Source organism: Sapajus apella, unplaced genomic scaffold (genome assembly GCF_009761245.1).
Source record: "Sapajus apella isolate SASKATOON/1434 unplaced genomic scaffold, GSC_monkey_1.0 scaffold2, whole genome shotgun sequence".
NCBI lineage: Eukaryota > Metazoa > Chordata > Mammalia > Primates > Cebidae > Sapajus > Sapajus apella.
In genome coordinates this window covers 75,543,881-75,569,276 of record NW_022436942.1, presented here as the reverse complement: position 1 = coordinate 75,569,276, position 25,396 = coordinate 75,543,881, and the positions used below count along the sequence as shown (strand labels likewise).

Below are 25,396 nucleotides of genomic sequence, written 5' to 3'. Positions count from 1 at the left end.
CCATTCCTCCATACACTCATCCATCCTTCCATCAACCCATCCATCCATCCCTCCCTCTATCCATCCATCCCTCCATCCATCCCTCCATTCACTCATCCATCCCTTCATCCACTCATCCATTCCTCCATCCACCCATCCATCCCTCCATCCACTCATCCATCCTTCCATCTACCCATCCATCCCTCCATCTACTCATCCATCCCTCTATCCACTCATCATCCATCCATCCACCCATCCATCCATCCCTCCATTCATCCCTCCACCCCTGCATTCACCCATCTATCCCTCCATCCACCCATCCAACCCTTCATCTACCCATTCATCCTTCTATCCACTCATCTACCCATCCATCTACCTCTATCTACCCCTCTACCCCTCTATCCACCCACTTATCCCTCCTTTCATTTATTCATTCTTCTGTCTACTCATCCATCCATCCACACATCCATCCCTCTAACCACTCATCCCTCCCTCTACCCATCTATCCATCTACCCATCCATCCATTCCTCTATCCATCGATCCCTCCACCCACCTTCCAATCCTCTATTCACCCATCCATCCCTCTATCCACCTGCCTGTCTGTCCATCCTCTCACACATTCATTATTTCATTCATTCACATATTCCACAAGTATTTATTGAACACCTGTTATGAGCCAGGCACTGTAGTAGCCTGGGATATAGCAATGAACAAGTCAGACATAGTTCCAGCCTCCTGGGGCTGACATTCTAGTAGAGGGCACAGAAATAAAGTAAGCAAGTAAGTGTATAATTGCAAGTAGGTCTAAGACTCAGGGAAACCAATCAGGCTGTAGCCTGGCTGCCTGACTGTCTACCACCTAGTCCCCACTAACTACCTGTCCTGATACTTCTCTGTCTAGCTAGCAGCCTGGGCCAGCCCCCAGGGTTCCAGGGTTTCAGGCTTCTTCCCAGAATTTTCCTTCACTATTGCCTAACTTGCCAAATTGTGAGAAATGCTGGGACACCTGTTAAAAACACAGATTTCTGGAACCCACCTGGAGATACCCATTCGGACTGGGAGACTGTGATGGGCAAATGAGGCTTTAGGGGAGTGAGCCATGTCTCAGCTCCACTTTCTTTGGAAGTCTCACGTGTAGCCCAGGAGCATGGGGACAGCTAGGCCCAGGTGACGGGGCCCCGGGGTGCACCTGGGCTGTTTCTCACAGCCCAGAGCCCTAGTAGGGGAGGGCTTGCTGAGCCCAGGGGTCAGACATCTCAGTGCCAGGCTGCCAGGAGCCTGAGGAGGCCAGGCCTCTGGGAGAGCAGACAGAGGTGCCCTCAAGATCTGTCCAGATCCTGAGGAGGAGGAGGAGGAGGAGGAGGAGTAGACTTGGACGGACTCAGCAGCCACAGCCAGGTAGGAGGCCTGGGCAGGGAAAAGTCCAGTCATTCTGCCCGATATGGACAGGCTCTCTGCCAAGACTCTGGCGTAGCCCTGAGCCCTCATTGAGACCTGCCCTGGTACCACCCACTCTTAGGATCCTGGGCAGAGTCTGTATTTGGTTAGGCAAATGCCCACTGTGGGCACTGGAAAGATCAAGAGAAGCTCCTGGAGGAAGGCCGCCTGTGGGAAGATGGGGGAGGTCTGAACGGTCAGAGAGGAATTGGAAGCAGGAGCCAACAGCAGGGCCTCTCAGAGTTTGAAAGAAATCCAGACCACTCCCATTTCCTGAAGCTCCTGGTATACGAAAAAAATGAGGGCGTTTCAATGGGAGTGGTTTCAAAACAGTGTTTTAAAACTCACTGGTATATTTTAAATCCTTGAAATTCACTCATGAGACAGCACTGCACACCTTTGCACAATAATGCAACCTGAGGATGCTGGTCATAAGAAAGTGACAGGATTCACTTCAAATATGAATTCATAGTGCATTACAGGTGGCAAAACTTCTGGGACAGGGCAGAAGTTAAAACTTGTTTGATAAATGTCGTCTGCTTGGGACTCTACTGCTGCATTTTGGTAACTGTATGAATAACCACATTGGGAGATAATTTTAGGTGTCTGGGTTTGAGACCCCTATTCCCTGCAGTTGGCAAGACCTATGGACAGGTCATAGAAAGACATGAGGGACTCCTTCTGGTGGAGGGACCTGGGAGGTGTGATTTGATGAGGCAGTGTACTGCGGGGGCATGGAAGAAGCCTCTCCCCTGCCTGGGAAATCCAGGGGGACTTCTTGGAGGAGGTGGATCTAATCTGGGATGTGAAGGATAAATGAGAATGAGCCAAGTGAAGGAGGACAGGTAATGGACAGATAAGTCTGGTGCCTTGATATGAGGGCTGAGGATGGAGAGGTAGGTAGGCAGATGCAAAGAAGGAAAGACTCTTAGTTGTATTTGGAGATTGGAACCTTAATTCCTGAAGTCAATTCAGCCAGACTTTCTGTACTTATAGATCTATCAAGACTTTTTAAAAATTGCATACGTGTATATTCTTTGTAAGTGAATTAGGAAATACAGAAAAGCAGAATGATCAGAGGTGTTTGTTATCAGGAGTCTGAGATAACTTCAGGGCTGACTCGAGGTTGTAGCTACCCTGATATAGGTTCCCAAGCATGTAAGGAAGGAATGAAACCCTCACCTTGGCCTTGTTAACAATACAGTCAGCCACTGTGCCAGCCGGCCACAGAAGCCACCAAGAGGGGATGTGGTTTGTTCATTCACATCTTTAGTGGATACCTTCTCTGTGGCAGGGACTATATTGTTACCGCTCTCCTAAAGCTAAGGATGGGGAAAATAGAGGGACATAAATCCACTGAACAGCAGGTTACAATAACAGGAATTATGTTCTGTATTAGAGGTGACGAGGGCTGGACCCAAGAGCTTAGCACCTGAGTTCCTCTTTAGAATGAACAGAAGCTAAGCCAGAGAAGAAGGGGGTGACAGAGGACATCCCAGGCAGGGGAACAGCACACAAGGTACAGAGGTGTGAAATGGCAATGGTGTATTTGAGGCAAGGTAAAAAGTTCATCAGCTGCAAAATTTTGGCAAAAGGAGGTGGCAGGGGTGGGGTGGGACCGGGTGGCGAGAGGAGAAGGGAATGGAAGAGAGAAAGAGACACTGGTTTTCTTCAGGCTAGGGCCCTATAAAGTAACATTTACCCTTATGGTCTCACCATTCCCACTGCCATCTCACTGTCCCCATTTCTTCACCCCAATAAGCCAGTTGTCACATGTCAGCAGCTCTCAGGTAGGCATGTTTCATGTAGACTGTAATGTTTTGCCTGATTGGGTTTGCTTTTTGAAGTTAGCTATCAAGGTTTATAATTTGGGATTTCGCATTTTTAACAAAATCATCTAGATGTCCAGCTTCTTGTGAAAAATCAGAGTCTCCTGACACCAAAGACTCCATGGTTCCACCTGGGGACAGTCAGTCAAAGTGAAGGACAGAAATAGTTGCCCCTCATAGATGAGATCATAGGGTCTCCAGTTCAATACAGCCCCTAACTTCACCCACTTCCTTATTTACACCCCAGTGTAAATAACCTCAGACCCCAAGGCCTCTGGGGGCCACCCAGCCTGGCTCCCAGAGGCATCGGGGTCTGGGGTCCCTGCCTTGGGAGCCTCCATGACCCCACAAGTCACCCGATTTCCTGCCACCTCAAATGCTCATCCAGCCTCTCCTAAGTCCTAATCCTGAGGACTGTGGGGTTGGGGGTCAGTCATTCCTTATGGCCCCTTCACCTAAAGGAGCTGGTCTGGAGCTGCTCTGCATGGTCCAGGCTGGCTGACGCTGGTTCAAGGCAGCTTTCATTTTTCTACACAGAAGGAAGTAAAGGCAGAAGAATGAGGACATGGAAGGGAAGGCTGGGATCCCAGCAGCCCCAGCCTCTCTTTTTGCCTCATGTAAGACATGCCTCTAGGTTCCACTTCTTCCTCTGTATCTCTTTCTCTTCTCCATAGCCCAGTGGTCAGAATTTGGTGCCAGGGGCCAGGCGCGGTGGCTCAAGCCAGTAATCCCACCACTTTGGGAGGCTGAGGTGGGAGGATCCCCTGAGGTCAGGCATTCGAGATCAACTTGACCTCTAAAAAAAATACAAAAAAAAATTATCTAGGCATGGTGGCGGGCACCTGTGATCCCAGTTACTTGGGAGGCTGAGGCAGGAGGATCACTTGAGCCCAGGAGGCAGAGGTTGCAGCAGTGAGCCAAGATTCAACCTGGGTGACAGAGTAAGACTCTGTCTCAAAAAAAAAAAAAAAAAATAGTGCCAGGAAGAGCTGAATTCAAATCCTACTCTGGCACTTTACAGAGATGTGACTTGAGCAGTCATTTACCTTGTGGCTCATTTATAAACCGGAACAATACCAACCAATTCATCGGCTTCTCATGGGCGTGAGCTGCGGTCATACATGAAATGACAGGCACAGTACCTGGCACTTAGTGTGATAAAAGCCACCTGCATATGTATTCTTGCTCTTCAGTCTGCTTCTTTCTCTGGGTGTCCACAGCAGACCCTGTTATTATCCTGCGCACAGTCATTAAGATCTCTTCACCATGTTTGCATAACATACCAGCTCTTGGTGTGTTTTTACTCCCAACAGCCACAGCTTCATCTCTTTGCAGCCGCTGTCCTCAGGCTTTGCCTGGGAAAGACCCTGCATGCTTAGGAATGTGCACTCTTCTATGGGTGACCCCTAACAGGTGACCCTCAGTGGCTGAGGGCTGTAGCTCCCTTGCTGCCAACAAGAACATCTCTAGGGTGTCGCCTACGCTGTCTGCAGTGCTGCCCGCCAGGACTGAGCCTCCAGGGGACTTTGCTGATAGCACAGGCTTGCGTGCTTTCTTCCCTTCGTGTTTCTATTCCCCCCTCTTCTCTACCATTTTTCCTGAGGACACTTCCCAGTAAATCACAGCAGCAGTAATCTTCATCTCAGAATGTGCCTCTGGGGAAACCAACTCAAGACACCATCGCTTTTCATCTCGGCCTTAGGAATCCGCTCCCTCCCACCTTGTTCCACTTACTCCCCACTTTCCCCACCTCTTCCCCAGTCTGCCTTTTCCTCCAGGCCAGCGTACTCGGGCACCTCCGCCACCAACTTGGAAACAGATGGGATCATCTGGGTGAGAGCACTCCCTTCACGCTGATTTATAATTCTTGATTGGGCAGCATTATTTTTAGCTGCCTCTCTCCACCTTCTGCTGTCCTCAGCCATGGAGGAAGTTCTGCCCTGTTTCTTGGGCATCAGAGAGTGGCTATGCCAGTGATTTTCAACCAGAGAAAATTGCATCCCCCAAGGAATATTTAGCAACGTCTGGACATATTTTCAGTTGTCACAACGTGGGCGGATGGTGCTACTGGCATTTTAGCAGGTAGAGACCAGGCATGCTGCAAAATATCTGTTGATTGTACAAGAGGCATTTGTGGTCCTAACTTTGGAAGCGGGGGCCGGGGAGGGGGAGTCTCTAAGAAGGCTGACCACAAGACGGCATGTATTGAGGCTCTGACCTCCCAAGAGAAGAAGGTCCTAGCTCTATGGATACTCCTAGTCTGACAGATGTTGGGTCAGTGATGGTCCTTTGAAACCGTCTCTCCTTGTGATGTATCAGTCAGCATTTGCTGTGTAACAATCCACCCCAAAATGCCAATGCTTGTTATTTGAAGTAATTTAAGTTCACAATTCTGCAAGTTGGCAGTTTGGGCTGGGTCAGATGAGTGGTACGTCTGGTCTCAAATAGGCTCAATCAGGTGCTTGTGGTCAGCTACCAGGTTGGCTGGAGACTGGCTGATCCAAAGAGTTCCTCGCTGAGATGGGTCATCACTGCCCCACATGGTCTCTCATCCTCCAGCCCGCTGGTCCAAGCTTATACATGTGGTAGTGGCAGCATTTTAGGAGCATGAGAGCAGCTACACAAACTCTTGAAGCCTATGGTGGGAAATGAGAAATATCACTTCTGCTGTATTCTCCTGGTAAAATTAAGTTCCATGAGCAGCCCAGATTCAAGGGATGGGAAATTGACTTTCCTTCTTAGTGGGAGGAGTCACAGACTACTGTCATCATTTTTGCAATGTACCACAGTGACATTTTTCCTTCCAGGCTGAGGTCATGCAGTTATTTAGAGTCCTTACTGTTAGTGGCACCAGCATGCAATTTGGCTTTAAGAAACTGTCAATTACTTAGCTATGTGGCCTTGGGCAGCTCCTTAACTTCTCTGGGCTTTGGTTTCCTTATTTATAATTCAGGCAAATTATACCTGACCTGCCTGCCTCGCAGGTTGTCAGAAAGCTCAGATAAATAGAGGTAGAAGAGGCTGTTATTTTATTATCAGTCCTTGAGACAGAACGAGGCCTGACTGCTCCTGCTGGGCACAGGTATCTCTCCCCTCTAAGCCAAGTTCTCTGTAATTTATCAGTAGCCAAGGTCTGGCAGTTCCCTGGTGGATCCTCCATCAATCCTCTTGTCTATTTTCCCGGGAAAAACTCAAGTGATTTTGCCAGAAGCTCTCACGCTCCTTTTCACTTGAGCTTAAATACTAAGCATCAGCCAAGTACCCCTTTGATAATTCCGTTAACTGGTCTAAAAGCAAACTTTGAAATTTCTTGGCCTGAACCACTCTCAGTGAACCCCTTTCCCACACAAAGATTTGCTTTCATTAAATCAACACAGCCTGTGTGCTCTCAGATGTACAGGAAAGGGCATCCTCCGTGGATGGGGCCAGATTGGTGGAGAAGTCTCGGGCCACCTTGGTGCTTGGTGACCTTCTTATAAGAGTCCCAGCAATCAGCCAGCAAGCATCTCACAAGCCTGGGGAAACTGAGATCAGAGGTGTTAATAGAAGACCCAGTCCTTGGCTATTTGTGTTTTTTGGGGCAGATGCAAGAGAACAAACACCGTCATTTAGTTATTATGATGATTGATGTGGGTTATTGAAAGCTGACTGTGACAGTGTCCCCAGTACAAGGCCAGGGACCATACCTGACCTATTCACTGATGCTCCCTGGTGCCTTGCATTAGGCCTAGCCCATAGGAGGTGCAGGCAGAGTGGAATGACCTCACATAATCTTTCACCAACCCACCCAGGCAGTTACCGTTATTATCATCCCCATTTTACAGATGAGAAAACTGAGGACCAGAGGAGTGAGAGGATTTGTCCAAGTCACACAGCTAGGAGGCAGCAGAGTCAAGACTCAAACTGGGTCAGTCTGGCTCTGAAGTCCACACACTCTGTGGCTACACTGTGCCCCCTTCAACTCTGCATAACAGTCTAGGCCTGTGGGCGGGGCATGGGAAGGGTACACACAGAAATGTGCAAAGCAGACAGGTCACTCCAAGGGGTTCTTTCCATAGTTGGGGGCTCCAAACCACCATTCTCTCCACCCTCCTTCAGGTCAAATGGACTCTGCCCTTCCTCTCCTGGTGTCAGTGTGGCATAAAGCACTGAGGGAAAATTTGCCCTTTTAAAAAAAAAATCTTTTTTATTATTTTTTCTGAGACAGAGTCTTGCTCTGTTGCCAGGCTGGAGTGCAATGGTGCGATCTCAGCTCACTGCAACCTCCACCTCCCAGATTCAAGCAATTCTTCTGCCTCAGAGTCCCAAGTAGCTGGGATTACAGGTGTGCACCACCACGCCCAGCTAATTTTTGTATGTTTAGTGGAAACGGGGTTTCACCATGTTGACCAGGCTGCTCTTGAACTCTTGACTTCAAATGATCCACCTGCCTTGGCCTCCCAAAGTGCTGGGATTACAGGCATGAGCCACCATGCCCAGCAGGCCTTTCTGTACTGATTTCACACTCACTACTTTGTTACTTATATTAGGTCCTCTTCCAAATATTTCCCCTGAATTATTTCATTGAGCCTCCAACACCCCTAAAGAAGAAGGTTCTATAACCCTCCCGTCACCCAAAAGTTAAGTGGCATCACTAGGATTCAAATTCAGGCAGATTTAGCAATAATAAAAACAACAACAATAGCAGTTACCATTTTGTCTTAACATCATATGCCAAGCACAAGGCTAACATTTTACATGCACCAATCTATCAGCTCTATGAGGCAGGTACCATTAGGATCTCCATTTTACAGAGGAGGAAACCAAGTCACAGAGAAGTAAAGTGACACCCCGAGATCACCCAGGGAGTAAATGACAGAACCAAGATTTAAACCCAGGGCTGGCTGAGTCTAGAGTCATGGTTTCCCCATCGTGCCCCACTGCTTCCCCTGTGGGAGTTTAACCTGTTGGGTTTGTGCATTAGATGGCATTGAGTAAATAAATTAATGAATGAGTGAATGAAGGAAGGGAGTACCTATAGGCACCGCCCTGACTCCCATCCCTAGGGATAGCAAGAGACGAAGTGGGGTGGGGGGGGTCTCAGTGAAAGAAGTCTCAGCTCTAGAGCAGCTGGGCTTCAAAGGGTGGAGAAAGGGGTTAGACTTCTGGAGAATCCCTGAGGGAATGTTTTATAACACAGCATTCTCTTCTCACCAAGCCCCTGGGGAGGCGTCCCAGCTGGCCAGTACTCCTGGGGCATTGACACCTTTCCTGACGATGGAGGGAAGAGCAGAGGACTTCAGGGAAGTGTTGTCACCCTCTGCGTGCAAAAAGGTCATCAGAGGCCATGTGGATGACAACTTGGTAGTGACCCTTCAGTCAGTTTCTACCAATGAAGTTGCAGAGAGCTTGGCAGAAGCCACGCAGATCAAACATGTCCACTGGTCCTTCCAAACAGTCAGCGTAGCCAGAGCCCTGTCTCCAGAGCAAAACTAGAAAACAATGGCCCAAGCCAAGATTTTAGATGCCTCCCTTCCCATCGCCTACAACAGAAAAAACTCTATTTTCTCCTAGGTGCAAGTAGAGTTTCAAATACATTCTTTCAGCTGGGCGTATCAGCTTACACTTTGTAATCCTAGTACTTTTGGAGGCCAAGGAGTAAAGATCATTTGAGGCAAGGAGTTTAAGACCACCTGGGCAACATAGCAGGACCCTGTCTCTACAAAAAGTTTTTTTCTTTTTTTTAATTAGCCAGGCATGGTGGTGAACACCTGTAGTCCCAGCTGCTTGGGAGGCTGACGTGAGAAAATCACTTGAGCTCAGGAGTTTGAGGCTACAGTGAGCTAGAATCCTGCCACTGCACTCCAGCCTGGGTGACAGAGCAAGACCCAGTTCTAAAAACAAAAACCCTTATTTCATGATGGTTGTGGACCAGATTCTGTCAATCCCTTGACCCCAGTTGTCCATGAATCCTTGAGTGACCCTACATTTATGATCCCACATAGAGGGATTCTATTAAAATAGGAGTTGGGTGACATAATTCCCCTACGCAAAGCCTTCCAAGGGCTCCTCATTTTCTCATCTCTGTCAGGTCTCTGATCAAATGATTCTTCTTCAAAGAGGCGTTAGCTGACCACCCCAGCATATCCTGTCCCCCTCTGTCTCTCTACCCTGTCGTAGTGTTCTCTACAGCACGGTTACCTCCTTACACACTAGGATGTGAGCTGCATGAATGCAGGACCCTGGTGTGTTTGTTCCGTGTTCATCTAGGGTCCTTCCACAATGCCTGGCACTTAGTAGGTGCTCAATACATATTTTTTGAATGAATGAATGAATGACCCTATTTTACAAATGAGGAATCTGAGGCTCACTTGAAGTCACCTAACCTATAACTAGAAGCGTTTAGATGAGAAAAAAGGACATAATATTGTGGACTGTGTAATATTCTGTCATATAGTCCTCCGTTATGAAAATTTAGATCATTTGTACTGTCTGGTCAATAACTCCATAACCCTCCTTGTACATTCATCTTTTTTTTTCTATATCTGCTTATTTACTTAAGATTTATTTCTTCTCTCCTTTCCCTAGTTTCAGAATTTTTTTCATTGGATTCTAGTGGCTTAGATTCAAATTATTAGTATTAATAAAATAGTTTTATTGAATCCCACGTTAGATAATTATTTTTATATTTGCATTGTCAGTAATTATTAACAAAGATATACATAGATTTATCTTTTTGGTTTTCTGGTTTTGTTGCTCAATATCAGTTCTTAAAATCCATGATCTCCCCATTCTTGAATTATTTGTTTTGATTTATTGTTTGGTCAGCAAGGGTTTCATTTGAGTTTTTCATTTTGTTTTGTTTGAGGGCACACAAGTGGCAAACTTTCCAGGCTTTTGTCTGAGAATGCATTCGTGACACCGGAAAGGTGAGCAGAAGTGTGGAGAATTCTTGGACCACAATCTGAATATTCCTGATATGCTTTCACTGTGTCCCCACCCAAATCTCATCTTGAATTGTAGCTCCCACAACTCCCACAGGTTGTGGGAGGGACCTGGTCAGAGGTAATTGAATCATGGGGGCGTTTTCCCCCATACTGTTCTTGTGGTAGTGAATAAGTCTCATGAGATCTGATGGTTTTATAAGGCATTTCCCCTTGCACTTGACTCTCATTCTCTCTTGCCTGCCACCATGTTACACGTGGCTTTGCTCTTCCTCTGCCTTCCGCCATGATTGTGAGGCCTCTCCAGCCATGTGGAACTGTGAGTTCATTAAACCTCATTTTCTTTATAAATCACCCAGTCTCCACTATGTCTTTATCAGCAGCATGAAAATGGACTAATAAATTCACATCACCCCGGAATGTCCCCTTACCCTCCTTCACAGGCATTCTTTCACCCCAAGGTACAACTACCCTTAGTATAATAGCAGTTTAGTTTTATCTGTTCTTGAACTTCATATAAATGGAATCACACAGTCTGGACCCTATGTCTGGCTTATTCTATTCCACGTTATGTTTTTCTTAATTGATACATAATAGATGTACATATTTTCACATATGTGTGATCATTTATTACATTTCATACCATGTGTGAAGATCAAATCAGAGTTATAGGGATATTCATCACCTTGACTCTTTATTTTTGAGACAGGGCACTCTGGCCCAGGCCAGCGTGCAGTGGCACAGTAATAGCTCACTGCATCCTCAGTTTCCCCAGACTCTAGGGGTCCTCCTGCCTCAGCTTCCTGAGCAGCTGGGACTATAAGTGCCTGTCACCATCACAACTGGCTAATGCTTCATTTTATTTTTTGTTGAGATAGGGTCCCACTATGTTGCCCAGGTTGTAGCTTTTCTTTATGCTAGGAACACTGTTTTTTATTCCCTTCTAGCCATTTTGAAATGTACAATAGCATGTTTGATAACTGTAATCACCCTACTGATCTATCTAACACTAGGTCTTATTTCTTTTAGATTCAGCCAGTGGTGTATGTCACTAACCCATCCCTTTTAATTGTTTTTTTTCTGTCTGAGTATTAGTTCATTGAATGACTACACCACAGTTTGTTATCCATTTTCCTGATGATAGACATTTGGGTGGTTTCCAGTTTGGGATTACTGTTGTCATACAGGTCATTTTGGTAGACACTGAATTCATATTCTCAGGTATGTATGTAGGTGTGGAATTGCTCTATCATATAGGAGGTGAGCGCTGTAAGAATCTGTCAAGCATTTTCCCAACATGCCTTGCACCATTTCCCACCATCCATGCATGACAGTTCCACTTGCTCCATGTCCTTGTCCACACCTGGAATTTGCCAGGGTTTTAAATTCTTATTTTGTTTGGTCTGGGCCATTCCAGGTATGGAGAGAGAGCGCACTGTGGTTTTAATTTGTATTTCTCTAATGTCTTATGACATCGATCATCTTTTCATGTGCATACCTACCGGTCATTTGGATATATTCTTTCGTGAAGTGCCTGTGCAACTTTTTTGCCAATTTGCTTCTTTTGCTTGTGGTATCGAATTTTAGAAATCTGTGGCAAGCCTGATTCTGTTCCTTTATAAAGATCACCTGTGTGGTACTGGTGGCGGTTTGGGGTTTAGGGGTTGGTTTTGCTTCATTTTTTTTTCTTAAATATTTGCAGAAATGTTTTCTTATTCTGAAATGCCTGAAACTGATTTTTGTTAGATTTGGCTGAGATACTCACTCAGTTCAGCCAGTTATAGACTGAAACCTCAAGACAGTTTTCTATTTTTTTAATTATTTTTCTCTTTTTGTTCTACTCCCTCTTCTGTAATATCTGAATTGATCCTCCATGTTTCTAAGGTTACATGAGCCCTATTAATCCTATCAAGCCCAGCAGAAACAAGGAGGGGAAAATCAGAGTTATCGTAGTTGAACATTTCTAGTTGGGGATTCCAGCCACCCAGGAGAGCAAGGTGGGGGACGGTTATCATGGGCAACCTCAGCAGGGGGCCCAGACTTTATTATTTCTCTGACTCTGGTGATTGTGGAGTCAGAGAAATAATGAAGGTAATGTCCTTACTGTGTGCCAAGCCTGGCTTCGCTCAGTGGCCACCAGCCAAGGATTAACTCCCACTTGGGCTTCTCCACAACATGGTGGTCCATACTACATCCTTCCCAGAGGCACCAGCTGGATTTAAATGAACCTGTTTGTTACTTCCCATTCCTGACACTTTATATGCTCTGGGGTCTCTTCCAATAACTGGAAGGTAACTTACTCCTTCATGACCTTCTACAAATCTGTTCAGACCTTTTTTCAGTCAAATCTCATCCACACTCTATTTTGCATAAATTATATGAATTAATATGGATGCCAATCTTCCCTAGTTTCCAGCACTGATAAAGACTTTCCCTGAGTTATGTATTCCTTCGGTAATTGCAACAGATACCCTGGAGAGGGACATAGATAAATCTTGCTGCAAAAGTCATCCACTAACCCATAAGTCCTTTTCTCATTCCCTGAAGCCACGTGAAGCTAACATCTAATTAAATAAAGATCAGGCCTCACCTGGTAACATGCTCCTTGTATTTTATTATATAATCCAGGGGCCCTCTTATTATATCTAAATTTCACACATAACTAAGCATATCATAGAGATTTAATCATGGCCTAGGGCCTGTTTTTCTTCTAGACCTTAGACATTTCAGGTTTTGGGAAAAGAGATAGATTTCCCTGTATAGCCTTGGAAGGGCTTTTGTTTATATATGTCAGAAGGGTCTGGGGCTGGCCCCTGCCTTAGAAATAGTTTCTTCCTTTCCTAAGTACCATGCACTTAATGCTTCCAGGACCCATTGGCTCCTACACAGAATCATCCACTATGTGGTCCTCCCCACCGGCCTCAAGACCTGTAAGTCTTCTGCCCACACTCCCTATACTCTCGTCAAGCTAAATATGCAAGTCCTAGAACTTGAGTTGTTCCTTCAACAGTGTGTGCCTTTGCACATACTGTTCCTCAATCTGGAATGCCACTGCCCTTCCTTGCCCCAGTAAATACCACATGAGCCTTTGCATTTCATCTAAGACATCAACTCCTCTGAAATACACATCTCTTTCCCCAGACTCCCTAGCTCTAAGCACAGGGCTTCATTTTATCCCTGTGGCACTTTCTGTGGTTCATCGTAGAGGTGGATTTGGGTTCTGTCTCCTGAATTGAGCTGAGAGATGGTGAAGATGGTGATTTCTTCATCATTGCATCCTCCTAGTTGAGTTGACTCAATGCCTGGCATATTGTCGGGACCATTACTAGTTTCTGAATGAGCAAAAGGATAGGTAAAGGAAGAAAGGAAGGATAAATGGTTGAACTCGTGAATGAATGAATGAATGATGAATAGAAGGATGGATGGATGCGTGGATGGATGAACCAAAAGACAAATTGGTGGGTGGGTGGGAGGAAGAAAGGAAGGATATATAGATGGAGGGCAAATGATTACATGATGGATAGATTGATGAATGGATGGTTGGATAATGGAAAGATAAATGGATAGAAGGAAAGACGAATAGATGAATGGGCAGATGAATGAATGGTGAATGGAAGGATAGATTGATGAATATGGATGAATATATGGATAGATAGAAGAAAAATAACTGGGTAGAGTGCTCAGATAAGGGGTTATATACCAAGAGTTATGTGAGTTATCGGCATAATTTACACTCAGTAAAGTATGCTAATATTAAAGGTACACCCCTGCTGGGTTTTAACAAGGCTCCTGTGTATCTGCCACCTGGATCAAGATGCAGGGCATTTCCAACACATCCTACAATATCCCCGCACCCCTCCCAATCAATAACCCACCCCTTGACCAGGTGCAATTGCTCACACCCATCATCCCAGCACTTTGGGAGGCCAAGGCAGAAGGATCACTTGAGCTCAGGAGTTTGAGACTAGCCTAGGCAACATAGTGAAACCTCATCTCTACTAAAAAGTCAGAACAATTAGCAGGGAATGGTGGCACATGCCTGTGGTCCCAGCTACTTGGGAAACTGAGGCAGGAGGATTACTTGAGCCCAAGAGATTGAGGTGACAGTAAGCTATGACTGTGCCACTGCACTCCAGCATAGGCAACAGAGTGAGACTCTGTCTCAAAAAAATAGTAAAAAATAATTCACCCTATGGGACATCATTATACTGACATCTTTCACCACCAGTAGCCTTCTTCCTCCTGAACTTCATGAGGTGGAATCATACAATATGTTCTCCTTGTGCCATAGGCCCCTTCTTGAGAGTTGATCAATTTATTTTTTATTTCTCATTCCATCTGAAAACTCAGCTTGGGTGACCACGTCCATTGACACTGATCTCTATCCCTCTTCCTCTGTGTAAAATACATTTCCCTCAAGATCTCATCACCTATGGCAAGACAATGGCTTCAATATAATTCGTTTCAATTCACAAACCAACCCTGTAAGTAGGGTGTTTGAATTCCTCCAATTTGTTCCAAATTCTGCCAGCTATAAAAAAGCAGCCTCAGGCACTTTGAATCCAGAGGCGGCCTTTAACTCTGTCCTATCTCCCAGCAGAGGCCTCATGACATAGTAGACATGTTTGTTGATTGACTCAATGAAAGCAGCTGCCTTGCTGGGTTTTGGAGTTGCAACTTTAGAAGTGCCTAGGATTACTTCGCAGGGAGCAGCTCAAGGCCAGGCCAGCTTCACTTGTGAGGTGAGAGGAGCTTCATGTCCCCTGATGGTCTAGTCTTCATTTGATTCATGCCCTAGCAGGCCACTATGGGAGGCTGAGACCCAGAGGTTTGGCTCAGTGATCAACGCCCCCAGGAGCTATCAAAGGCTGGAAGCACAAGGCTGCTCATTTGGGCTGCGGAAGAAACCCTTAAGGCAGTTGAGCAGCCAGTAGCATTTGCGCTAGCAAAAGAGATCAAAAAAGGATGTCAGAAAAGTGTAATTTTCTTAATCCTCCAGTTTTTTTGAAGAGGAAAAGAGAGACAGAGAAAGGGTGAAATGGGCCTAATTTTAAATGAAGAGTGGCATGCATTTAATGATGACTCATTTTTTAAATGGGTGTTTGACAAGAACAAGAAAGAACTAAAATCAGGACAATTAGGAAGTAATGAAGAGCTTAAAAACACAGAGAAAAGCAGGTAAGGAAATCACCCTGGAAGGCTGTGATTGGAAACGACTCGGTGTGGTGTGGGGCCAGGAGGGGGTAGACATCCCGTAGGGTATCTGTAGTATCTATGAGAATGATTCCAAAGAGTGGGTGTACATGAGAGGACCTCTGAAAATTCAGCTGCACCACAGTCCTCACCTCTGCCCACTTTTATTTATTTTTTTTTTTGAGACGGAGTTTCACTCCTTTTGCCCAGGCTGGAGTGCGGTGGCACAATCTCAGCTCACCACAACCTCTGCCTCCCGGGTTCAAGCAATTCTCCTGCCTCAGCCTCCCAAGTAGCTGGGATTACGGGCATGCACCACCATGCCTGGCTAATTTTGTATTTTCAGTAGAGATGGGGTTTCTCCATTTTGGTCAGGCTGGTCTTGAACTCCCGACATCAGGTGATCCACCTGCCTCAGCCTCCCAAAGTGCTGGGATTACAGGGGTGAGCCACCACGCCCGGCCTCACCTCTGCCCACTTCTTGCAATGTCCAGCATCACCACACTCACCCAGTCCACTGTCTTCTCTCGCCTGGAACCCTTACTTCCTCTTTCACCCTGTGTCCCAATGCATTTGCCTTAAGTAGGCACAGGAATCTGTCTAGACACAAGGTGATTGTCATTCGTTGTTCCAGATCTTTCTCTAGCTTTCCAGGGCATATCAGATAAAATCTAAATGCCTGATCCTGATCTCCAAGTCCTAGGCTAAGATATGCACTAATGTCCAGCACTAATGTCAAGCCTGGTGTTCCCGCACTCTGTACATGCCAGGATTTTGGCATCTTCACACATACCAAGCTTGTTCCAACCTCAGGGCCTTTGCATATGCTGTTTCTTCTGCTTGGAACACCTCCTCTTCATTGCAGAGGCAGGGGTACTTCTTCTCAATCTTCAAGCTTTCTGGGTTTTTGTTGTTGGTTTTTTCCTGAGACAAGGTCTCACTCTGTCACCCAGGCTGGAGTGCAGTGGCGTGATCACGGCTCACTGCAGCCTTGACCTCCTGGGCTCAAGCGATCCTCCCACCTTAGCCTCCTGAGTAGCTGGGATTCTGGGTGCACACCACCATGCCCAGCTATTTTTTTTTTTTCTTGAGACAGAGTCTCACTCTGCCACCAGGCACCAGGCTGGAGTGCAGTGGCACAACCTCGGCTCACTGCAGCCTCCACCTCCTGGGTTCAAGCAATTCTCCTGACTCAGCCTCCCAAGTAGCTGGGACTACAGGCGCACACCACTACACCCAGCTAATTTTTGTATTTTTAGTAGAGACGGTGTTTCACCATGTTGGCCAGGATGATCTTGATCTCTTGACCTCATAATCCACCCGCCTCGGCCTCCCAAGCTATTTTTTTTTTTTTTTTAAGTAGAGACAGGGGTCTTGCTATCTTGCCAGGCTGGTCTCGAACTCCTGAGCTCAAGTGATCCTCCCACCTCAGTCCCCCAAATTGTTGGGATTACAGGCCTGAGCCACTGCACCTGGCCATCATGTGGCATTTCTTTACAGACTTTATCATGGCTAATGGTTATAGCTTTTCTTCATTTGCCTGCTTTTATGCTGTCTAGTTCCTCCTCTGGAATATGAAGGCAGGGATCATGGATGTTTGTTTGCCAAAATGTTACCCAGCTCCTAACACGTGATTTACTCGTAGTAGAATAAATGAGAAAGCAGCCATGTGAGCAGTGGTTCTGGTTACCAGGATCTTTATCTGTCTGCCTCTCAGGTCTGCTTACTTCTGTGTAGTCTTCGTTCTCAGGCAGGCTCTTCTCAGGGCAGATTTTTGTTCTATCCTCTTATCAACACCAGTGGAAAGAAAGGCTCTTCTTCAGACTTTCTTTCGCCAACGTCAAGTCACCATTTATTTGTTTGACAAGTCTTTACTGAGCGCTTACTATGTTTCAGGCACCATTGTAAGGACTGAGGCATCATGAGTAAACAAAATGGGCTGAGTTCTTGCCATCTTAAAGCTTACATTCTAGTGGGCAGACAACAGTCAGACCCTAATAAGTGCTCTGAAGCAATTATAATTGGAATGGAATTGAAGAGTATTGGAAGGGGTGGGGTAGAACTCAGTGTGTGTTCCCTCTGATTGCCCTGCCTGGAGGCACTTGTTTCTCCTCAACCAATCCCATGGCCATGAGAGTAAAAGCCGAATTGTTCCCCCAAGGAAAATGGGGTGCTGAATCAGAAAAGGGGGATAGAGCTAGTCAGGAAAACCCAGGAGCTGTCTCCAGCGGACTGTGGAGGGAACAGGCTCAGAGACTCAGGACACAAGATTTCACTCCTAGAGCAAGTATCCATGGTGTGTAGGACTCAGTGCCAGGCATGATGGAAGAGGCTCTGGGCACTAGAGAGGAGAGTGGTCATTTCTGGCCTCCTGGCTTAGGGCAATGGTTCTCACTGCTGGGGTGGGACACTAGTGTGTCAGGATCAATCAAGAGATGCCAGAGCACACAAGTCTAGGCCGGGCGCAGTAGCTCATGCCTGTAGTCCCAGCACTTTGGGAGGCCGAGGCAGTTGGATCACGAGATCAGGAGTTCAAGATGAGCCTGGCCAAGATGGTGAAACCCTGTTTCTACTAAAAATACAAAAAATTAGCTGTGCACAGTGGCAGGTGCCTGCAATCCCAGCTACTTGGGAGGCTGAAGCAGAGAATTACTTGAACCCGGAAGGCGGAGATTGCATTGAGCTGAGATTGCAGCACTGCATTCCAGCCTGGATGACAGAGCGAGACTCTGGACTCTGTCTCAAAAAAAAAAAAAAAAAAAAAAAAAAAAAAAAAAAGATGCCAGAGCACATAAGTCTTGATACTTGCTTGATACACAAATACTTGATTCTAGAGAAATCAGAGCAGATTCTAGGAGGTCCTTGAAAGGAATGTCACTCTCAGTCACTGACAGACTTTTCTGAGCAGGAATAAAGGATATAACTCACCGTAGGTAGATACAGGGGGGTCTGCACCCACCTTCTGTCCCATTTCAGCCACGACGTGCCTGCCGCCATGCAGCTATCACTGGTGGGAGTTGGCAGCCCTGGTGGCTACATGCTACTGAACTGCTTTACTTCTCTGCAAAATGTTGTTCTGACCTTGAAATCTAGGGACACCCTTGAGAATGCTTAGCTTCGTTCTGTCTTTGCAGGTCTCCGAAGAATAAAAGTTGAGAATGGCAATTTAATAGCACTGAGGCAATATTTACTCCAGAAAGGGCAACTTCCAAAGCTAGTTGTGTTTGGGGAGGAGGCTAAACTTTGGACTGGGCTTGTTTTCAGCAAGACTGAGGGGTTTCCTGATTCCCCCTTCTTACTGGTAGGCCATTTGAGGCTGAGATTGGAGAGCAAGGAATCAGAAGTTGTTGCCTTTTCCTCAAGATGACCATCACAAGAGTGACGTCTGTTTGTTGTTGTTGTTTGGGGTTTTTTTTAGAGACAAGGCCCCTCTCTCACACCCAGTCCAGAGTACAATGGCACGATCATAGCTCACTGCAGCCTTGAACTTCTAAGCTCAAGCTACCCTTCCGCATATGCCTCCTGAGTAGATGGGATTTCAGGCATGCACCACCATGCCTAGCTGATTTTTATTTTTTAATGTTGTAGACATGGGGCCTTGCTTTGTTGCCCAGGCTTATCTCCAACTCCTGGACTCAGGAGATCCTCCTGCCCTATCCTCCCGAAGAACTGGGATTACTGACGTAAGCCACTGCACCCAGCCTGGTTTTTACCTCAAATGCCAACTCAAAGGGTTTGGTAATGATGGCCTAAACCACAGTGTTGAGAGCAGATCCAGGCTCAGAAGGAGAGTGTACTGTGATCTACTAGTAACATCTGCCAGGGACATGAGAAGGGCAGGTTGTACACACATGCCAGATACTTGCCGCACCTAATCAAATGGTTAACACTGTGAAAAATGCCCAGCTAGAAATAGATGGAAAGCGGTAACAGAGTGACAGTCCTGAGGCCACATGTCACGATGAAAATAGTCTGAGGTCAGTCCATTCCTGGCTCTACCACTTGTATGACTGGGCAGTCTTGGGCAAGTCAAATACCTCTCAGCTTCAGTTTTCTCATTATATTAAAAAACTCATGTGGGGTTTTTTTAAGGATTAAATTAGATCATACTTGTAATAGGAACTCAGTAAGCCTTGCTTCCCTCCTTCCCACCCTCTCCTAAATCCACCCAATCTGAGGAGGTGAGAAGTCAGGAAGGAAAGGGAGAAGACCCTGGAGTAACTGGAATAAGGGAAGCGCAGAGGGGCTGACCTGGAAATGAATGGAAATTGGAACAATTAGAAAGCAACAGGGGCCGGGCACAGTGGCTCATGCCTGTAATCTCAGCACTTTGGGAGGCCAAGCAAGCAGATCATCTGAGGTCAAGAGTTGGAGACCAGCCTGGCCAACATGGTAAAACCCTGTCTCTATTAAAAGTACAAAAATTAGCTGGAACTGGTGGCAGGTGCCTGTAGACCCAGTTACTTGGGAGGCTAAGGCAGGAGAATTGCTTGACCCTGGGAGGCAGAAGTTGCAGTGAGCAGAGATCACACCAGTGCACCCCAGCCTGGGCACAGAGTGAAAAGAAAGCAATGGGGAGTTTAAAAAGCCAACCCCAAAGCTTCTAGAACTGGAGACACAACCTTGTCTGGCTGGCACAGAGACCCCTGGGGAGACTCTTGGTGTGGTAGTTAAGAGGGTGTCTATTAGAGTCAGACTACAAATGGTTTGAGCCCAGCTCCACCACCTACTGGCTATATGATGTCACCTTTTCATGCCTCAGTTTCCTCATTGTAAAATTGCAGTGGAAAGAGTATCTTCCCCATAGTATTGATGCATTAAATAAATGAGCTCTATGGAGAGGCCCGGCATAGCTCCTAGCACATAGTAGGTGCTATTATAAGGTAATGACGATGATGTTGATGACCTAGTGAGCAGCTGCTTCCTCTGTGGCCTGGAAGTGCACCATAAGGCCCCTTTCCGTCTGTCCCATTATCACCACAAGATAATGAGGGACATCGAAGACATCACCCTAGAGAAGAACTCCCCCGGCTCCTTCCAGGAAATGTGCCTCTCTCATGGCCAGGGGTTGGAGGGTATCCGAGCCTGTGCCACGCGGAGGCTTCTCAGTCTCATCCGGGCAGATGGCATCCCCGGGGTCCGTCATTCATTATCACAACAGCGGAACCTTGCCACTTTCTACTCTAATGCCCCTGTAATCAGCCAAGAAACCTTGCAATTTGATATTTGGAAACAATTAACCCAGTTCACGGCCTCTGCAGCATCTATTAATGCGGACGTGGCCATAAATTACAGGGAAGCAGGAACTGGCACAAGAGGATGAGGTCACAGCAGCCACAAACCTTTGGCTCAGAGGAGGTTCCCTGGGAAGGGGAATGATCACGGTAGGGTGGTGGTGGTGGGGGGTCCCTGTTCCCTTCAGTCACACAGGTGGGGCCACTCTCTCCCAGAGTCACCAGAGACCCATAGCCAGAAGCCTGTGGCCAGGGCCTCCGAGCTCAGGAACAAAAGTATGTGGCCCCAAGAAACCTGGCGTGTCCAAAGCTCAGGCTGGCCAACTCAGCCATCCTGCTGCCTCCAGGCACACCTGCCCCCATGCTCTCCTCCAACGAAGAGGAAGATGCTGCAAAACTCCAATCTCTGAGTCTCTCCAGAACAGTCTTAGCTCTGCATGAGCTTTGGTCCAAAACAACACTGGCACCTCCAACAGCCCTGCCGCAGGCAGAGAGTGCTCCCTGGAGAACATAAAGGACTTCTTGGGGCTCATTTCTCAGAAGCCTCAGCCTTTACCAGTCCAGAAGCAGATGCCAAGAGGTCAGGCTGACTTTGCTTTGGGCCCCCTGCTCGGCCATGGGCTGGCCGTGTGACCATATGCAAGACTCTTAACACCTTCAAGCTTCAGTGTCACCTCTGTAAAATGGGATTTAAAAAACAAAAGTAGACAAATGGACTGGGTGCAGAGGCTCACGCCTGTAATCCCAGTACTTTGGAAGGTCGAGGCAGGAGGATCACCCGAGGTTAGGAGTTCAAGATCAGCCTAGCCAACAAGATGAAACCCCATCTCTACTAAAAACACAAAAATTAGCTGGGCACAGTGGTGGGCACCTGTAATCCCCAGCTACTTGGGAGGCTGAAGCAGGAGAATCACGTGAGCCTGGGAGGCAGAGCTTGCAGTGAGCCGAGATTGTGCCACTGCACTCCAGCCTGGGCAGCAGAGTGAGACTCTGTCTCAGAAAAACAACAACAACAAAAAACAAATAGACAAATGGCCTTAATTCAGTGCCTAGTACAGAGACAGCACGTGGTCAGTGGGGTTTGCAGCTGGCAGTTGCTAGAGCAATAGTTTTGTTTTTTTTGTTTGTTTTTTTGTTTTTTTTGAGACGCAGTCTTGCTGTGTCGCCAGGCTAGAGTGCAGTGGCACGATCTTGGCTCACTGCAACCTCCGTCTCCTGAGTTCAAGCAATTCTTCCGCCTCAGCCTCCCGAGTAGCTGGGACCACAGGCGCGTGCCACCACGCTCGGCTAATTTTTGTATTTTTAGTAGAGACGGGGTTTCACCATATTGGCCGGGATGATCTCGATCTCTTGACCTCGTGATCCGCCCGCCTCAGCCTCCCAAAGTGCTGGGATTACAGGCATTAGAGCAATAGTTAACAGAAAAATCGGAAAAGTCATAGAGGGTTTCAGAGCTTACAGAATACCATCTACTCTCTCAAAGGTGGAAAAAAGGAAGCAGATCTCTCACTTCATTTCCAAGTTCGCCCACATGGCTCTTGGCAAGCCCCAGGTTCATGCTCGCTGGCTGCAGGCCTGAGAAATCAGCTCCGTGCCATGTGGCCTCTCCCTAGGGTACCTCACAACCTGGCCTCTTGCTTTTCCAGGGCTCTTAGGAGAGCAATGGCAAGAGGAAAGGATGGCAGCCACTGCCTTTTTGTCACCCGATCTCAGAAGTGCCAGCCCCTCGCTTTTGCTGTATCTCTTCATTAGAAGCAAGTCACAAGGTCCCACCCACACCCGAAGGGAAAGGAGTCACAAGGGGTCTGGCTGTGAATACCTGGAGGCAAGAATGAGCTGGGGTGTCTGGAAGGCTGCCTACCCCTGAGGGACAGTTAATGTCCATACCAAGTGCCAGGCCCTGGGTAAATGCTTTTCAAAATCACTGGAAGGGCTGGGCGCAGTGGCTCACACCTATAATCCCAGCACTTTGGGAGGTCAAGTCAGGCAGATCACGTGAGGTCTAGAGTTTGAGACCAGCCTGGCCAATATGGTGAAACCCCGTCTCTACCCAAAATACAAAAATTATCTGGGCACATTGGCGGGAGCCTGCAGTCCCAGCTACTCGGGAGGTTGAGGCAAGAAGATCACTTGAACCCAGAAGGTGGAGGTTACAGTCAGCTGAGATCACGCCACTGCACTCCAGCCTGGGTGAGGGCAACAGAGTGAGACTCGTCTCAAAAAAATAAAAGTTGGAAGAAAGGTTTTCAAATATTCCCATTGCCTCATGTTGTTTAATCCTCTCTATAACCCCATGGAGTGAATAGTACCTGCCTCTGGAATGGGAAGAGCAGAACCCGTGATTATCCAATGAGAAAAAGGTGAATTCTGTCCTTAAAAATATGGGGCAGAGGGAAGCTGGCCAAAAACCAAAATGGATACTAAGAGACAAAAAGAAAAGGAAAAGTCTGTCAAATACCATGACTATCCCTATTCTGTAGGTGAGAAAGTTAGGTAATTGCCTAGAAATTGGGAGGAGCTGCCGGAATTCAAACCTTATTTCAGCGTTAGCATCTCACTCCACAAAGTCAGGCTGTGGTCCTTGGGACAACTGCCACGGACTGTGTAGGCCACGCTGAACTTGGGAAGTTGAATCTGTGATTAATGGGGTCAGGAAGCCAGCATCCTGCCTCAACAGGGGAACCTTGCAAATGAACCGTAATTCAGTAATGTGATTTCCTTGCCTGGGGCAGACTGAGCGTTCTGGGCTAGGAGAGCAAACTCCTTGGCCTGTCTGTCTTGGTCTCATTGGAGACTTGAAGGCCCCTTAATAATTGCAGCCAGAACTTTCCATTTGAGTTAAAATCAGAATGGAGCTAATCCTACTGGGAGCCTTGAACCCCCCAAAGGTAGCAAAGCTAAGTAGCATAACCTAGGAGGCAATAGAAGAGCCCCTCCCCATCCTGACCCCAACAAGCTCAGACCAGGGCAGTCTTCCAAATGTGGGTAGAGATTGTACCCAGAAGGGTTGGGGACTTATACCCCAGCCAGGCCTGGGTCTCCATCCTACCCCTGTGGCTATCCAATTGTAGGACACTGATCAAGCCACAAAACCCTCCCAAGCCCCAGTCTCCTGACTTGTAAAGTGAAAGCGATGATTATCCAGACTCACAGGACCACTGTGAGGATGAGGAAATGTCGAGTTTGCAAAGCACTCAACATGTAGTAGGTGCTTTGTAAATAGTCACTCTTCTCCGTGTATGGACATGCCAGGCGGAGACCTCCATCCCCCGCCTTCTTGCTCATGTTCCTCATGCTGGGCTTAGACTTGGCCTACAGTCACGTTTAGTTAATCAGGAGATAATCAAGGAAGAATGCAACTTCTGAACTGAGTGTAGGCTTGGAGGATGCAAATTCAAGAATTTGAGCCATTCTTAGATGTTGAGTCCATGTGAAGTGGGTCATGGTCCTATTTTTAAAGAAAGCTTTGACCAATGAGTCAACGATGTTTACTTCCTCTTTACCTGACAATAAGTGTCTATTTTAACCACAGCAAAAAGCCACGTGTCCCCAACACCTGAGAGGTAGCCTAGTGCGGGACTGGTTATGAGCAGCTCTTGTCTGTCACTGGATAGGGTTCCCTAATCCCCTACAAGGTCATAGATGAATCTGGGGTGCCTGCCATATGCCCTGCCCTGTACTATTCAGCCTGATCTGTGGTGAGTCTCAACTTCCTAGAAAACCCTGAAATAATATGCTCTGTGACCTTGGGGGAAAGACCTCACGTCTCTGAGCTTCAGAAAAATGGGGTTTATGTCAACATCTCTCAGAGCTACCACAGGACTTGGAGGATATGTGCATCACAGCACCTGATGCCTGATTTAAATCCTCCGTGAATGGTAGTTCTCATTGTTCTAGGATGATTCTGTAACTCATAAAGATTCTCTTGGGTCCCCAAAAGTGAAGCTGGTTGTATTTCTGTGGAAGTGGATCAAAGGGGAGAGGAGCCCTTGCTGGGGCCTCACAGGACAGGGAGGAGAACAGGTATTCTGAATTCGCAGGGTAGACTGAGGACAGGTGAGGGTGACCCGCCCCTTGCCACCCCACATGTCCTCCTGAATGCATCGCACCTCGTCTTTCAGCAATCTTGGTGTTTTCCCTTCTGCTTGGCATGGGGGGCAAAGAAACCCTCCATTGTAGCTCAATCCCCACCAGTTTCCTAAGGAGAGGCACAGAGACAAGAGCAGGCATGTGACAGAGAGACGGATGCTCCGACAGCTGTGGTCACCAATGGTCTCAGTGCCATCAGAGCCCCTGGCACCTGAAAGGTGGAGGTTGTATGCAGGCACGTGCCTGTGTGCACACAAGCACAAGCATGTATCAATTGCGTGTGAGACACTCTATTCTCCAAAGTCCAGTCTTCCTAGACCAACAGTGAATCCAGCACACAGGGTTGCAGGAAGAACCTCCTTATCCACCGGGAGGGGCTGCCTGCTGCATTTGGGGGCTGCTGGCTGCAGATGGCCAGATATTAAATTCTGCTTGGTCTCCCATCTGGTGGCTGCTCTGGCCAGCCAGGAGAATTCCCCATGGGCTGTCTCTGGGCTCTGGACAAGACACTCTGCCATGCCCTGACCCTCCAGTGACCCTCAGACAGGACTGTGTTCAGCAATCCAGAAGATGCACTCCCTCCAGCAGAGTGGGCTCCCTGCCCCTGCCCAAGGCAGCCTCTCTGCCCTCATCTCCCGGTCGGCTCCCCCAGAGCAGGGGCTAAGAGCGCAGGATTTGACACCCAATCAACCAGCGATCACATCCTGGCTC

At 47.3% G+C, this 25,396-nt stretch overlaps 2 protein-coding genes across 3 annotated transcripts in view; both read left to right on the top strand.

Moving 5' to 3' along the window:
- NOS1 (nitric oxide synthase 1) overlaps nucleotides 1-25,396 on the top strand; it is a 228,813-nt gene that overhangs the window by 31,550 nt on the left and 171,867 nt on the right. The gene's annotated exons all lie outside the window — the stretch shown is intronic.
- LOC116555015 (pro-resilin-like) overlaps nucleotides 20,350-25,396 on the top strand; it is a 28,487-nt gene continuing 23,440 nt past the window's right edge. Inside the window, exon 1 of the mRNA XM_032283361.1 lies at nucleotides 20,350-20,499. Coding sequence (XP_032139252.1) covers nucleotides 20,350-20,499 — 150 coding nt within the window. The remainder of the gene's footprint in view (nucleotides 20,500-25,396) is intronic.